The 16,576-nt window shown below is 36.8% G+C and overlaps 1 protein-coding gene across 2 annotated transcripts in view; it reads left to right on the forward strand.

Annotated features, from left to right (window-relative positions):
• The window catches only part of LOC120625584 (ATP-binding cassette sub-family G member 8), a 78,889-nt gene extending 63,278 nt beyond the window's left edge, over window positions 1-15,611 (forward strand). For both annotated transcript variants that reach the window (XM_039892643.1, XM_039892644.1), the window contains 17 exons: window positions 1,356-1,435; window positions 2,404-2,531; window positions 3,070-3,201; window positions 3,291-3,431; window positions 3,875-4,019; window positions 4,719-4,909; window positions 6,268-6,418; window positions 7,121-7,276; window positions 7,938-8,129; window positions 8,793-9,062; window positions 9,210-9,327; window positions 9,727-9,907; window positions 10,461-10,584; window positions 11,200-11,364; window positions 12,435-12,555; window positions 12,842-13,125; window positions 14,952-15,611. In XM_039892643.1, coding sequence (XP_039748577.1) covers window positions 2,413-2,531; window positions 3,070-3,201; window positions 3,291-3,431; window positions 3,875-4,019; window positions 4,719-4,909; window positions 6,268-6,418; window positions 7,121-7,276; window positions 7,938-8,129; window positions 8,793-9,062; window positions 9,210-9,327; window positions 9,727-9,907; window positions 10,461-10,584; window positions 11,200-11,364; window positions 12,435-12,555; window positions 12,842-13,125; window positions 14,952-15,209 — 2,748 coding nt within the window. In that variant the 5' untranslated portion in view covers window positions 1,356-1,435; window positions 2,404-2,412 and the 3' untranslated portion in view covers window positions 15,210-15,611. The remainder of the gene's footprint in view (window positions 1-1,355; window positions 1,436-2,403; window positions 2,532-3,069; window positions 3,202-3,290; window positions 3,432-3,874; window positions 4,020-4,718; window positions 4,910-6,267; window positions 6,419-7,120; window positions 7,277-7,937; window positions 8,130-8,792; window positions 9,063-9,209; window positions 9,328-9,726; window positions 9,908-10,460; window positions 10,585-11,199; window positions 11,365-12,434; window positions 12,556-12,841; window positions 13,126-14,951) is intronic.
• The last annotated feature ends 965 nt before the right edge of the window (window positions 15,612-16,576 follow it).

Genomic DNA, 16,576 nt, shown 5'->3' on the forward strand with positions numbered 1-16,576 from the left:
AATACCTTAGTTAGTGTAGTTTTTCAGCAAACTTAGAATAAGGCGAAAAATAAAATTATTGAAAGATTTTTATCTTATTACGCCAAAGAAGTATAACTTCTAACGCGTGTACACACACACGTTTCTATTTTTCTTTTAGGGCCATTTTCGGCACGTTGCTTGTTGTAACTTTGCCATTGTAGTTGCACTTCTCTCCAGTCATCCATGTTTGTTCCAGAAGCCTAGGTTTGGGATTATGTTACTGGGGATCACAGGTACTTAGACTACGTGGTGTGTTGACTCTCAGAATTTGAACGGGTTTAGGACGTAGTCCACCACGCTGGCCAAGTTATTGAGAATTATCAGCCATGCAGGTTCCCTCACTATTTTTCCCTTCACCGATAAGTGACAATTATATAAAAACGCACATAACTCCGAAAAGATAGAGGTGCGTGTCTGGTATCGAACTCGGTTACCCGAAAGGAAGGACAGATCTTTAACCAGTAGGCTATCACAGCTTATATTATTACCGTGTGCAATCAATCGTTGCGATTGATTGCCTGTAAATGGCTGCCGTAGCCTTTAGTACCTACGTTTGCATGCGGATTGCCCAACCTTAACATGTAGGCAGTCTATAACGCCGAAATCGGATGTAGCGAGACAGTTTTAGTCAAATAGGATATGTTCAATGCCATCAGGTGGAAATGACACAGTTTGTTTGTCTGCGATTTAACATAAGCGAAAGGTCGTGCTCCAATTTCCACGTAACTCGTATAGCCAAATGGTTTCCATTATTTGATTAATATAATAACATTGAATAAAAGCAAGCGTTACTTTGCAGATTTTGATATGAAATTTGATTAATATAACAACATTGAATAAAAGCACAGGTTACTTTGCGGAAGATTTTGATATAATCCACGACACATGTTTCTTTCACTAAGTAGGTGCAATAAGCACTTTTGTATCGTGAAAAGCGTTAGATGGTAGCGAACTAACCTGCAAATTGTATAACACTCCCACAAATGAGGAGTCAAAACTCTAAACTCTTATTCTCTCGAGAACGAAGACCCGTACCCAGCTGTGGGACTTTAATGGACTTAAAATGTTGAAGAGTTGTTATAATTAAGACCGCTAAACTTTGATTTTTTTTAAAGAATCAGGACCCGGTCGTTTTAACTTTTAATAATTTTAGCAAGGGTGATACATGATGATCAGCATCATGTGAAACGTTTTTTTCATCTAAATCATTAGGCATTCGATTAAGGCGATGCCTACGTTTAGGAAAACGGGCATGAATCTTGTTAATCTATATAGATTTTAGTAGCCTTAAATTAAGCAAATTTGTTGAGCGACGAATGGTTTGTTTGTTACAGATTACATGAAACATGAGAATGTTTACAATGCGGCGAGTCGTGTGCACAAACAGCCTTCAGACATTTTTGGGATGACACACGTAAGTAATCCTTTGTGTTATTGACTAGCACTCGACTAAGTGTACTCGCATGGTAATAGAGAAATATATATATAACCTCCGCCATTACGAATAGCAAGACACGGGCGTACCCAGGCGGGCGGGGGAGGGCTGCTGCCACACCCTGGGAATCTCTCAGAAAAGTTTTGACTTTGAGAAAAAATTTTCAAGAAAGCTTCAATGTACATATTTCGACCAGTATTAGCCGAATCATTTACGGCTGTTCGCCCTACACACTACCCTATATATACCTAATGTTTCATGTAGGTGTCATGGCAAAACCGCTGCGGACAATCTGACCTAATAAAATCTCACTTGCCCCCCCCTCCTAGCCCAGAAGCTGGGTTAGGCTAGTGTGTAGCAGAGCTTTAAGTGACAGAGCATGAGCCATGATTTTTGCATTCGCCTTCACCATCTCAATTTCTGCCGCTGCGGGGAATTTGTTTTATATAACTGCCATACCCCTTATTAGCTGATAGTAACGGTACCATCTTTGGTAATATAAGGGGTACAAAAGATGGTAACGGCCTAACAGTCTAAGATCTCTGATCACTTTAATAAATAATAATAATATTTTTTATTTAAAAAAAATAATAAGTCTAAACAATCTAGTAAAAGGTCTTCTTATTTTATAGGATGGGGCATCCATGACATCTTAAATAATTATTTTACTACAAGCTTCTGTCGGCCGATTGGCGCAGTGACCAGCGACCCTGCTTTCTGAGTCCAAGGGGTTCGATTACCACAACTGGACAATATTTGTGTGATGAACATGAATGTTTTTCAGTGTCTGGGTGTTTATATTATAAGTATTTATGTATATTATTTATAAAAAATATTTATCAGTTATCTTAGTACCCATAACACAAGCTACGCTTACTTTGGTGCTAGATGGCGATGAGTGTATTGTCCGTAGTATATTTATTTATTTATTTATGTTACTGTTCCAGTGAGCTAATATGTCGCAGTCGGCACTGGGCTTGGGCGGAGAGCGGCGCTACTCCGTGCCCGCTCACCCAATGATGCATGACCCTCGCGGCATGCACTCTGAAGATCTGCATGCCTGGTCTATATACCGGTAAGAGAACTCATATGCCCCTTTTCACTAACCCTAGGAATCGCCTTAATCGAATGCCTAGTGATTTAGGTGATTCCAAAAAAAACTCTTATGTGATGTCCCTTAGAAAGAACTCGGCTTCGCATCGTCATTCCAAGAGAACCTACCTCAGAAATATTACTCAGATGTCAATTGCTTTGTCAGGCCCGCTGCTGCGGTTCACAGACTCTTCAAAAGTAGCTTAGCTGGCCAGCTGTTATCCCATGCAAAACATGCAATGAGTTGACAACTATTGCTAAATTATGCGTTTTGTATGAAGAAGACAGAGTTGGCAACTTGGAAAAGTTAGTGAATCGAGCAGCTGGTCGGACACACTATTCATGCACAGGAAGCACAAGCTGTAAAACTATAAAAAAGAAAAAAGGCCAAAGACAAATTGCGATCATAGAACACGCAGTTGTACAAAGAAGATGAATATATCCACGAAAATCCTTCGCATGTGTCGCGTTTTTGTCATAAGGAATCTTATCAATTTATTATCCTGAACTCTCGTTCGCAGGCAAAATCTGAATTCTGACTTTACTGACAGTGCGCTTGGTAGCACCGATAAGAGTCCTCTGCCATATGGAAACTTCCAACTTCGCGACACCACCGTTCAATCAATTCTTTCACACCCTAGATATGGACCTAAGTACGTAAAAACTTCCTGTATATATTTACATTAGATGATTCCTGATGTTTTAGAACTGTGAAAGGCATTAAGATTAATTGTTTTTTCAGATCAGCACTCGGTTCTAATATGTACACGTACCTTAAATTCGGCCTACCTCGTGTTTTTCCGCCTAATCATAACGGCTCGCAAAGATCAGGAACGCCAAAACCGAAGACATCGATTGGAAGCGGAATGAAATCTGTACCAAGGTTCAACATGATTGTTTTACTTATTAATAGTTACTCCATTACCTATATTATTTCATATATCTTCTGTTATTTCTCTAAATGTTTTATTAAAGCCAACTCCAATAGCTTTAAATGGAAGATAATTGGAAATCACTGAATCAATTTGTGGACCACAATCACTAATACTAATACATTTAATGGTGATGCCGGCCATTAGGTCTAACTCGATTGTCTACCATTCCGCACTTGGATATCATGGTGGAGTAGTCCACCATATATAACTATTGGCCTTTAACCATTCTTATGCTATGCGGAGATCCATGCCCTGTAGTGGGCCGGATAATATATAATATTTTGACAATGATTATGGTCAGAATGATGGTCGAACATGGAAGGAAGGAATTTTAGACTAGAAATTACATTACATCTTTATTTAAGTGTACTTAAATATAAACGTTTTACAGAATCCAAAGGCAAAGTCGAGGCGTTCGCGAGAATTCTTCTGGCTACGATAGCTCGGATAACGAGACGTCGACGAACTATAAATACAGCAGAAAATACCGATCTGATCCGGACTTCAGAATGCAAAATCTACATCCTTCTTATCAGGTTTGTTCAAACTAATTCCGAAATAACTAACGCAAGATTAATGGATTTGTAGTTATTTAAGAAACATAACTGGGCCATTGGTTTAGTGGTCAGCATGTTTAAGACGAGGTTTTTGGATTTGAACCCAAAGATACAAACTGTTTAAAAATAGGTGATAATAACACCGCGTACGTCCTTTAAGTCAGTACCGTTGTTTTTTATCACTAAACCAGACGTTACAAGATTTCCGACTCACGTAAGAGCATTTTGAAGAACTACGCTCTTAATCCCCCGTCCTAGAAAAAAGGAGATTTTCGCCCAGCAGTGGGAAATGAACCGGATGAGGATAAAGATGAAAAAATATTCTAGAATGTTTGAAGCTTATGTCACGTAAGATTACATTAGTTAGATAGATAGATGAAGAGTTTCACAAATAAAGGGATTTATGAGGTTTAAATAAAGGCCATAGATGTTACTGAGAGACATTTTATGGTATCATAACTCTTTATGACATGGTAGAAGCAAAGAGTTTTTCTGTAATGTTTAAAGGTTGGGTTGCGTAAGATTTTGACGAACTCAAATTATTTATGAGCTTTAAATAAAGGCCATAGATTATATGGTGTCCTAGGTATCTTACCTTTTTATGACATGTTAGAAGCAAAAACTTACGACCTACTTGGATATAATAAGTTCCACCTAACAATTTTTTTGTTTATTTAGCACGCTACAGGAGTACCCCTTGTTGCGATGCACCAAGCGGGTATACAAGGGAGAGAGTCACATTGGACAAATCCGAGACACAAGTCACACAGTGAGGCAAATCTTCTTGGGATTGACTCTAGACCTAATAGATCATATAATAATAGAAGAAACAGCGTTGCAGATTATGGCCCGGACAATGATCATCAAAGGTAAACTAAGTATAAGTTTAAAACACATTTTTTACAGCGTAACCAGACGCATCAATTATGCTTTGTATAATGAGCAGGTTGCTTTTAAGCTTCCGGCACTATTTTCATCTATCACAAGATACAATAATTAAATTGTTAGTTTTCGATGGTAAAAAAAGAGCAACAGCTTAGTTTCTAGTCTTTTCCTTCCGAGAAAAAGGTCCGTAAACATAATATTATAATAAGAGTTTGAATATAATGGTAACAAATATAATTAACAATAAATTTATAACTGGGCTTGAAATCATCTACTGCATTCCTAAATAGTTCCTATGTATTTTAAGTTAATTTAGAATACCTAGGTATTCAGTAGATATTTCGTATTCGCCAGCACATGTACTTACATTCCATTATTTATTTTTATTCTTATATATGCCTTATTATGTAAACCATCTTTCAATTACTTTTTAGTGTAAAGATCCTTTTGAAGATCCCTATCCCTACTAATATTATAAATGTCAATGTAAGTTTGTTCGTTACGCTTTTCAGCAAAAACTACTTTACCGATCCTCATGAAACTTTGTACAAATATTCTTGGAATTGTTAGAAGTAAGGATGAATAGGATGATCCCGACATTAAGCTCGGTTCCTTTGAGAGAGAGGATAAATGTTTGACGATTTCCCAAACTGCGGTTGGAGATAGAGGACAGAACTCCTCAGCAGACAGCAGCAAACCCCTCATTTAAGGCTTAGCGATACTGAATACTTTAATTTTTTTTCTATCTACAACTAAATTTAATGCCACATAAAGAAACAAAATCAAACGCAGACGAAGTCGCGGGTAACGGCTAGTTAAAATAAAAAGCATACATTCATAAAGAACATCTTTCTTTATTTTATTTGTTTTTATTTGAAAACTAAACAATTTATTAAAGCACGTTGGTTTTTCTTCTATTCATAAAAGAAACTTTACACTGAAAAGTAATGAAAAGATTATTTACTTAATAGGACTAGTTAGTACAAAAGTTAATGTTATATGGGGAGAGTTCGTTTTTTCTTTTTTTTATAGTAATAAGTGACGGAGCACGATGGCTCACCTGATGGTAAGTGGAAAATCATGACCTATAAACAGAGTGACACTTCACAGGGCATGCAAGGAGCACGTCCTGCAACATGCAGCCCTGTGTCCATCAATTTGAGTCGTAGGTGTTAAGCCTCATGTAACTATAATAACATCGGCAACCACGCCCTTCAGACCATTGTAAAAATGCTGTTTAGCAGCAGAAAAAAAAACGCAAAATTACTTTTCCGGACGAGCCGTCACAAAAAGCTCTGCTAATATTAAACCATGGATTTAATTTTATTATCTTTTTGTCCAGTTACCTCATGCCCTCATCCCATCTCGGTGGACGAATGTCCAAGGCCGGCAGTCACATGTCATTGGCACAGTCGCGGAAACACTCCACCCTCAGACCGGGGGATCATTTAGATGGATACACGCATTCGGCGTACATTTACCCCAATTATTATGTAAGTAAGATCCGAAACAACCATTCTCGTGTACAATGAATTTATGTACGAACATACTTTTATTGCACACAAAAAGTACATAAAATTGTATATTTTTATTTACAATTTTTCTATATGTTTATGTGGTGTACAATAAAAGTGTATTCATTGATTCATCCATCAAAAAGAAAAGTATAACAAAACAACGTATACAGTTTGGCGGCCTTATCGCTGCATAGCCATGTCTTCCAGGCAACCAATGTATTTTTTTTAATAACCTAATTTCAGAACATGCGAAATACACACATGAAACACTTACTAACATACCTATATTAAGAGAAGGGGTTAAGGCCATAGTCCACCACGCTGGCCCAGTGCGGATTGGTGGACTCCACATAAGTACCTTTGAGAACATTATGTAGAACTCTCAGCAGGTTTCCTAACAATGTTTTCCTTCACCGTCAAAGCAAGTGATATTTTTAATTACTTAAAACGCACATCACTCAGAAATGTTTGAAGTGCGTGCTTTGATTCGAACTATGCGACCCGAAAGTGAAGTGGACCTTCTACCCAATACGCTATCACCGCTTAAATTATTATTAGCAGGAAAGACATTAGTCACACATTATTTAATTATATTATTCCACGTATAACATACGTAAAACTTTACACAATAATAAAGCACGTTCCTGGTAAAATAAAATAAAATGTCCTTTATTGCAGGTTAATAGTTTAGAAATAACGTCACCCGAAAATAGCTCAACACTGCTCGTTTCAGGATTGAGTTTTGAAGTTAAATCAGGCGAAATACTAGCGGTGCTAGCGACATCGCACCCTGAAGCTACTGGATTATTAGATGTATTAGCTGGAGCAAGAAAGGTAAATATGAAATTTTTTAAACTACATACAATACTAGCTGTATTTCCTAAAAAAACTCTGGTAGGTACCGTTTTTTGCTTGGATAAAATGTTCCTATCTTATGACTATCTTCAGAATTCAAGGATATTTTAATGAATTTTTTATAATCTTGCCGGTTCTAGGCTATTTGATGCAAGATATTTAAGTCACAAATTTTTTCAAACTGTGCAAATACATAAATTCACGATATCCCATTTGTCGTGAAAGGAACAAATTTCTTTAAAATGATCACTTGTTACTATACAATCTTGCGTCTTAACTATGCGGTTCTCGGGTGGTTTTCGGGATAAAAAGTATCCTACATCTAGTTTCAGTTATATAATTCCAAATTTTTTCAAGATCTTGTGCTAAACCGTGCAAATTAAAGAGCATTTTCTATTTATAACATCACGATAACCATTTTATCGTGAAAGTAACGAATTTCTCTAATAAGATGGCTTGCCTGCATGATCTCTCGATTGTAGCGTGCGTGACCTCTTACTTAGTGGTAGTCAATCACAGTTTCCCACTTCGCAACTTTCCTTTTCATAAAATGTGTATAAGGGAAAGTTGTATCTTGTCATATTGTGTGCAACATGAAATTTTCTAATATGCATAATGTATTTTAACATTTTCTCTATAGAAACTGACAGGAGATATAGTTCTCAACGGTCAGCCCGTCGCGTCGTCTACCCTCCGTAAAGTAGCGGCGTATGTCAGAAAGGACACGTCTCTATGCTCTGCAATGACTGTCGAGCACACCCTGAGGTTCCACGCTGCGTTGCGGAAACCAAGGCACAATAATAACCAAATGAAGATGGACGATAGAGATCGGGTAAAAATCTGATGAGGGTAATATATAAGTAAAAAAATTTGCTTGTCTAGCAACGATGTGGACAGACTACATCAGGCGAGTCGCTGGGAGCCGCTGGAGGTAACTGGCCAAGGACCGTGTATTGTGGAACTCCCTACAAAAGACCTATGTCCAGCAGTGGACGTCGATTGGTTGAACTGATGATGATGATGAAGAACCAATTTTGTAGCAACCCATTATTGGTATCGGTTTTAAATAACTCTCGTACCAATAACGTGGTGAGATTAACATAGAAACATAGAAAGGCAACGGCCCTACATACTAATAAAAAAAAATTTTGAAGGATATATGATTGCTGAGTGGCCCCAAAATATAGATCGGTGACGAACCTTCTACAACCTACATTAAGCTAATCTAAATTGACAAAAGTAGTGTACATATCCGTATTACGCTGTGTTGATTCCAAGGGAAGATAGCACTATTCTTAGACAATAAAGTTTATTGAATAAACGTACCATTTTGTAGCACTAAGGCGATCGATGCCTGGCTTCCGAAAACTCCTCTACAGCTATTATTTTTAATTAATTATTGTCTCCGTGCAGTAATTAAGCCGAATTTGCATGCCATGAATTTATAAATGTGCAGTATTTCTTTTTCTCACAAATAAATTTTCTCTTATTTCAGATAAACTTATTAATAGAAGAATTGGGATTAGAACAAGTTCGAGACACAAACGTGGGACGTCTAACTCGGTCTGAAATCAGACGGTTAAATGTAGCTTGCCAACTTTTACTCGACATGGCAGTTTTGATCTTGGACCAGCCGACTAAGGAGATGGACATTTTTGATACCTTCTTCTTAGTGGAGTATTTAAGAAACTGGGCGAGTACCGGCAGAGTTGTCATAATGTCTTTACACCCGCCTACTTATGAAATTTTTGCGATGTTAACAAAGGTAATCGTTTGAAAAACTAATGTTTTGAATATTTCATTCCATATCGTTAGTAACACCTATTTCCATTGTATTTAAGACATGCTCATCTTTGTCGCATGTCAAGAATCTGGATAAAAGACTGACTTTAAAATGAGATAAATATTTCAGGTTGTTCTAATATCGGCTGGCCGGACGATGTTTAGTGGATATAGAAGGGATATGTTGCCATATTTTGCCTCAATAGATTACCCATGCCCTGCTTTTAAGAATCCTTCGGATTACTATTGTGAGTATTTTGATTTATTCAACACGAAAATTGTACGTATTCATAAAAACATAGTGGTTTTAGTTTTATTTAGGGTCTCTATGAAAAAAAAATCTGTAATGATTCCTTTTCGTCCTTCGGTCGATTCCTTTTCTCCGTTCAGTCAATTTTTGGAACTGTATAATTAGTAGAAGTTTTGACTAAACGACGACGATAAATTAGCGAAGTGATATGTGCCAATTTATCTTAGTATCCATAAAATTAAAAATCGAAATGAAATTTTGTCTGCTTTAATTTTACCTATCAGTGTATTTGCTAAAAGCCAAATTGTAATAAGTGGAAGGCTATAAACACGGACAAAGGAAGTGCCATTGAGAGTAATCAAATTTGCTTTATCACACGGATTTTCCGTCTTTACAGTGGATCTCGTGACATTAGACGATCTATCAGCTGCAGCAATGTTGGAGTCATCGGGTCGTATAGAAGCCTTAGCAGGTGTTTTCGCTGGCGCGCAATCCGCACCTGAACCTCCTCCACCAGTTCCTTTACCCGCACCCGTCACACGACCAAATGTATTGTTACAGGCGTTTGCATTGTTCGAGTAAGTATGAGATGCAGATACGATGTATGTCTTGATTTTAACTGTCAAAGAGTTTAAATTGTGCTTATGTTCTGACGAGTTTGTATACAAAGCTGGGACACTTACGCAGCCTTTCTAGACTACCTTAGCCAATAGAAGGGACTGTATAACTAATATAAGCTGTATGGACGGGACTGCCTTTAAAAATGGAAGTAAATCTGTTTGTCCATTGGACATAGATAATTTTTAGGGAGTTCCAAAATTCACAGTCGTTGGGTCGCCATTCCAGCACCATGGGTACGGTACCCAACGTCCATCAGTTCACCTAGCTAAATGACTGTATGGACGGTACTGTCTATACAAATGGAAGTGATAGTGTTTTATAATGTTCCATTCTTTCTTAATCTCCATCTCTTTTCTTCTTTTTGAGTAACACTGCCAAAAAGTGATACTACCTATTTAATAAATTAACCAAAATCAGTTATTTGATAGTCAAGAAGTTCATGTTTTACTTCTATATAATAATTTTGATATTGACTTCAGGAGGACTAAAAAAGCACATTTTATGTTTCAGAAAAAGTTTACTATACACCCAAATGACTACATTATCGAATGTTATCACCAGAGTGATAATAGCAGCGGTTATATCTCTCGTCACAGGAACTATCTTTTGGGATTTACCTTCAACAGACACTAAAGTAAGGCTAATAAACGATAAAGCCGCCTTTTGTTTTCTACTTTCGTCTTTCTGTTTCTATTCTTTTTTTATTACCCTAACAGTGTATGGGTGCACAAATAAAAAGTAAAGATAAATTAATAGTAAATCAAGTACCTAGAGCTTCTCTTCTCATATTTAATATCTTCTCACTTTGTTATTCATGGCATTTTGAGGATAGAGTAATAAGGTAGCATAGTTAAATAACAGTGCTCCAATAAGAGTCTATTTGACACGTAACCCTTTATAACACGTAGACACACATGCATGGAAACCTACATAATTAGAATTTAAATGCGAGCTCCACTTAAGTTATGATTGCCTGGTATTCCAGAAACAAACATATTTTTTTCTTCTTTATCTTTGTCAATTATCTATAATTCATCTCTTAGTTTATTAGTTGTTTTATTTTAGGTAATCTGTAGTTAGTTATGTTTCGTTGAATAAATTATTTGTACTTGTACCTTCAAACTTTAGTGTATATACTCTTTTAAAAAAATGCAACGTTGAGAGAAAATTTCAAGTCAATCCATCGACTGCTTTTCGAGTTTTTCGAAAACTAACGAGGGAAACTGAATGTTTGTTTTTCTATCCGCAGTTAACCCAAAACGACCGTATCGGCTTCCATTACGCAGTGATGTGTTTATCCGCGTGGCCCATTCTGCTGTGGCTGAGCGCGCGTGAGGCGAGCTCGATACGACGACACGTGGAGAGAGATATCGCTGTTGGCCTGTATTCTAGGACTATGTTTATATTGTTTGATGTAAGTAGAAAAAATTGTTAAAAAACAAATTCTTGTGTGATTCTATACTTCTAATTATCATTAACATCAATCGATTACCAGTCCATTACAGGGCACGACTCTCCTCTCTCAGAATGAGAAGTTAGATAATAACCCGCAAACCTATTCAGTTATACTGGCTGCGACGTGTCATGACGGCAGATCTGAATACAGTTGGCACCATCTTCCCGCGGGATATGACATATGACGCTACCATTTACTTTACACTGGGAGAGGACTCTAGTCCAGCAGTGTACCTACTGTTACGTTATCAATTTTAATATCGTTTATAACATCGATAACGATATCGATTTTTAAATCGATTATAACATTGATAACGATACCGATTTTTATACCGACTAAAACATGGATTACGATATCGATTATATAATAAAACTAATAACAATAATAATAAATAAAGCTAATGCAGATGTAAAAAAAAAAAGAATTATCTTAAAACCTAAAATTATTATTCTCGCACCGGTGCACGCAAGACCAATAGTTGACAAACGGATAGCGGTAATGTTGACGAAGTAGGAAAAATAGGGCTAAATAAACACAAATTAAAATCTGAAAAATTTATTCAAATCATTATCATTAACAACCAATTATCCGGCCCGATAAAGGGCACGGGTCTACTTTCTCAAAATGACAAGTTTTTAGTGCTTCAGTCGTGTATAATACACGGCTAATTCTGAAGCACTACTACTAGTAAAAACTACTCCACTTTAGAAGTGTTTCTCGAACAGCGGCACACTTCATTCCATTTAGCAGTTGACAGTTATTAATTTGAATATTCTAAACGTACAATTGGAAAGTTTGTGAGCTAGCAACATTCCGCGGGTGTGAAGTGAGACGTGCGCAATAATGGCTGGATGAGGTTTCTGTATGTTCTTAATTCTGTGACCCCAAGCCATTCAGTTATACTGGCATTTTTCTCACCTTCATACCACGTTGAAAATTCCTTCGTCGCATGGCTATAACGAAATGAAATATTTTAAAACATATTTTCAAGCCGAATAATAAATTAATATATTTTATTCCTGTTCCAGCAATTCTTGGAAGTGTGGTCGGCGATATTGACCTGGTTAGCATATTTAGTTCCGAGCTACGCTATGAGCGGCTTGTATGCGCAGTCCCCGGGATCGTTCGACGGATTCTATATTTATTTAGGTGAGAATCAAGTGTTTTATTAGTACCACTAAATTTTTTTTTTTATTTACATTTTTTTTTTAATTCCCAACAATGTAAAATTGTAAGTATACAAAATAAAACAATTAAAAATTTTATGATTCAGATGAGAATTCTATCAATGTGTTAGAATTTTCGATTAAAAGACGTTTCGAAATAATAATAATTTCGAATATAACATTTATTTATTCTTCGATTTTTTTTAATTACATTTTTACAACAACTATTTTATTTTTCGTATTATATTCTTACTCTAACACCTTTTCAGGTTACATGCTGTTATACCTCATAAGCATACAAATGCTGTGTCGTGCAGCAATATTCCTAGTGCCAATGGAGAAAACCGCTTCCATTTTAGCCGGTTTCTGTCTCTTACTCACAACTCTAGTAAACGGCGTGATGGTACACCAGCAGGACTTGCCGGCGTATGTCAAATGGTTGGAGTTTGTGTCGCCATCTAGATGGGCCTTGCCGGAGATTTTGAGGAGAGAACTGAGTGAGATCGCCCTCAAGAGCAGCATAAGCAAAGACCTGAGGTGTACGAATAAACAGGTTAGTGTTTACAGCTGGTTTATTTAATTTAAAAAAAATATGTGTAGAAGATTTCTAATTTAACCTATAGTATTAGTCTATAAAATATCAGTAGTAGCTAATGCCCACGTTGTTCTTCCGCAAGTTTTAAGGCTTTTTACAAATCCCGTGGAGATATTCCCGTCGAATAAAAAATATCTCTTACTCTCAGTTCCTTTAACTAACTCTATTCCAAAAATCTAATTGATCCGTTTCTTAGTTAGGGCGTGAAGAAAGGATAAACTTGTACTTTAGCATTTATTATATTAATAAGGTATCTAAGAACCGACGGCCGATTGGCGCAGTGGGCAGCGACCCTGCTTTCTGAGTCCAGGGCCGTGGGTTCGATTCCCACTACGGGACAATATTTGTGTGATGAACATGAATGTTTTTCAGGGTCTGGGTGTTTATCTATATATTATAAGTATTTATGTATATTATTCATAAAAAATATTCATCAGTTATCTTAGTACCCAAGCTACGCTTACTTTAGGACTAGATGGCAATGTGTGTATTGTCCTAGTATATTTATTTATTTATTTAAGAACCCTCCACACCACAGGCCCACGGCCTGTCTTCAAGGTCACGATAACAGCTTTACGGTTTGCAATTATTAAACAAAAATTAATGGTTGCCCCAAGTGGCATAGCGTCGGAATAGCTACGCAGCGTTTTGTCACCCTTAAACTAATGGCACCTTTCAAATGTCAAAACGTGAAAAATACTGAATAATTATTTCAACGTTATCCCACGATAATTAATATGACCCGGAAATTACAGATTCCGGTATTAAAAAGTAATAGGTGACCTCACTGGTGACCAGTGGCGTGCATAGAGGGTATGCACAGGGTATGCAGATGATTGAAAATGAAGAAAATCTCCAGTACGATTTATAAAAAACTTAAGGATAGGCATTGTAAGAGTTATAGAAAGCCTACCCTTAAGTTTTTATAACTGTTACTGGAGATTTTCTACATTTTATATCATCTGCATACCATGTGCATACCCTGTATGCACGCCACTGCTGGTGACTAAACCAAGACGACGTTGCATGTCATGCTTTTAGACTAACCCATCTTTGAAAGGACTTTTTAAGCAAAGGACATTAATCACTATTTCAAAAGAAAGTTCGCTTTGAAAATAAAAGGACGTACCTAATCCTTACTTACTTTCTTAATATTATAAATATCAAAATATGTTTGCCCTTCCTTCACGCCCTCATTCAACAACCAACTAACTTGATTCTCGTCACAGTTGAAAGGATGGATGCATATAACATAGGTTACTTTTTATATCCAAAAAACGAACGGTTTCCATGGATTTATAACAACCGTAATACAGCCGAAGAACGCGGGCAACAGCTAGTTATATATAAATGTGAAAGTGTATGTTTGTTTGTCCATCGTTCACGAGTGAGTTGAAAGTATAGAAAGTAACACAGGCCAAAACACAAACGATTTTTCAGGGATTTATAAAAACCGTAAAACAACCGAAGAATATACAAATAAATATACTACGACAATACACACATCGCCACCTAGCCCCAAAGTAAACGTAGCTTGTGTTATGGGTACTAATATGAATGATGAATATTTTTATGAATTATATATACATAAATACTTAGAAAACACATATAAACACCCAGACACTGAAAAATGCTCATCACACAAACATTTTCCAGTTGTGGTAATCGAACCCACGGGTTTGGACTCAGAAAGCAGGGTCGCTGCCCACTGCGCCGGTCGGCCGGCAAAAGAACGCAAGTGGATTAAAAAAAATAACATTCCAATTCCAAATTTATTGTTCCAGAGACAGCATCTAGACATAATAGTACAATCGCCGTGCCCCCCTCCGAACGGCACCCAGGTGTTATCCAACATCGACTACCTACGTGCCAATAATCTATGGGAAACTACTGAAGACACGTTCCTCATCGCGTTGGCAATTTTCTACGCAGTTTTCGCCTTACTCGCGATCATTGCGTTCGTTTTCGATTGCACGAAGTATGTTAGGAGCAAAGAAAAGTCTTTGAGGAAAGGTCATAAAGTAACCGTTAATACTCCTTAGAGACGGTGCTGTTTTTTTTTTAATAATTCCGCCGATATTGGTGCTACTTTAAACTTTATAGTTGGCTGATTTTCTTTGTTCAATTTTCTATATTTACATAGTATAAAACGAAGTCGCTCACGCTGTTTGTACGCTTATATCTTCTAAACTTAGAAACGGATTTTATTGCGATTTTCAGCAATAGATAGAATTTTAGGTATATATGCATATTATACTAAAGACAAGAAATTCAAAGAACTGTAATGTGATGTCGTAACAAAAAAATTTACGACCTCCGTTGCGCTCAGTGAACGCTATGAATTTAAGTAGGAGGTCCCGGTTCCGATTACCGGCAGGGTCATTCGGAAATATAATTTTTAGAATTTTCTCTGGTCTGGCCTGGTGGGAGGCTTTGGGCGTGGCTAGTTACCACTTTAGCGACAAAGACCTCCCGCTAAGCGATTTAGTGTTCTGGTGCGATGTCGCGTAGAAACAAAATAGGGGTATGAGTTATGACAGCATCATCACTTACCACCAGATGAGATTGCAGTTAAGGGCTAGCTTGTAGTGGAATAAATAAATTTAAAAAAAATTTTGGGCGCTCATATTGCAAACTTTACTATGGAATTGTATTATGTATTAATCAATCCAAGCTGCCCGATATTATTATCTATATTGAACCCGAGCGACGACGGGGTGGATCCCTAGTATATGTATATACAAATCTGGTTCCGTATACCTGTGTACGCAAAGCTCGGCTCAATCGATACGTAGTCAATGGGCAGCGGCGTGCACTCCATACATGCACAAAAGCACTGCATACCCTAAAATTGGAATATAGCTCGTATTGGAGGAGGATTTTTCCATTTTAGGCTATTTTCCTGCCGTATGCATACCCTGGTAAGAAACTCAGTGCACGCCACTGTCAATGGGTTAACTTGAATTCATTACGCTGCAGTACATTTATATAGGAATTTATTAGTTGGACTGGGCAACGCTTTGCTGTACTTAAACTTTCAGCTCTACATAAAGAAAAGAGATAAGGAGTGAATTTGTTTGAGATGCGAACTAAACTTCTAATATACTTTGATTGAAGCATGCTTAAATGAAATTTTTCAATTAAATAAATATAGGAATAAACTTATTTTAGTCAACTACTAGAAATATCCAGTGTTAGTGATTTAATTATTCTTTTAAATACATATCCTTACTGTAAACAATTATTCTTAAGAACGTAACAGTGTCACAGTTGAACTGCATTTTATTTCAATCTTACTAATAACTAAAAAATAAGATTTTATTAACTTTGGATTTATTTAGTCTAGTGATGTAAAAAATCTCGTATAAAAACACAATAAATGCATGTTTTTTAAACGAAAATTTGCAAT

This window comes from Pararge aegeria, chromosome 8 (assembly GCF_905163445.1).
Source record: "Pararge aegeria chromosome 8, ilParAegt1.1, whole genome shotgun sequence".
Taxonomy (NCBI): Eukaryota; Metazoa; Arthropoda; class Insecta; order Lepidoptera; family Nymphalidae; genus Pararge; species Pararge aegeria.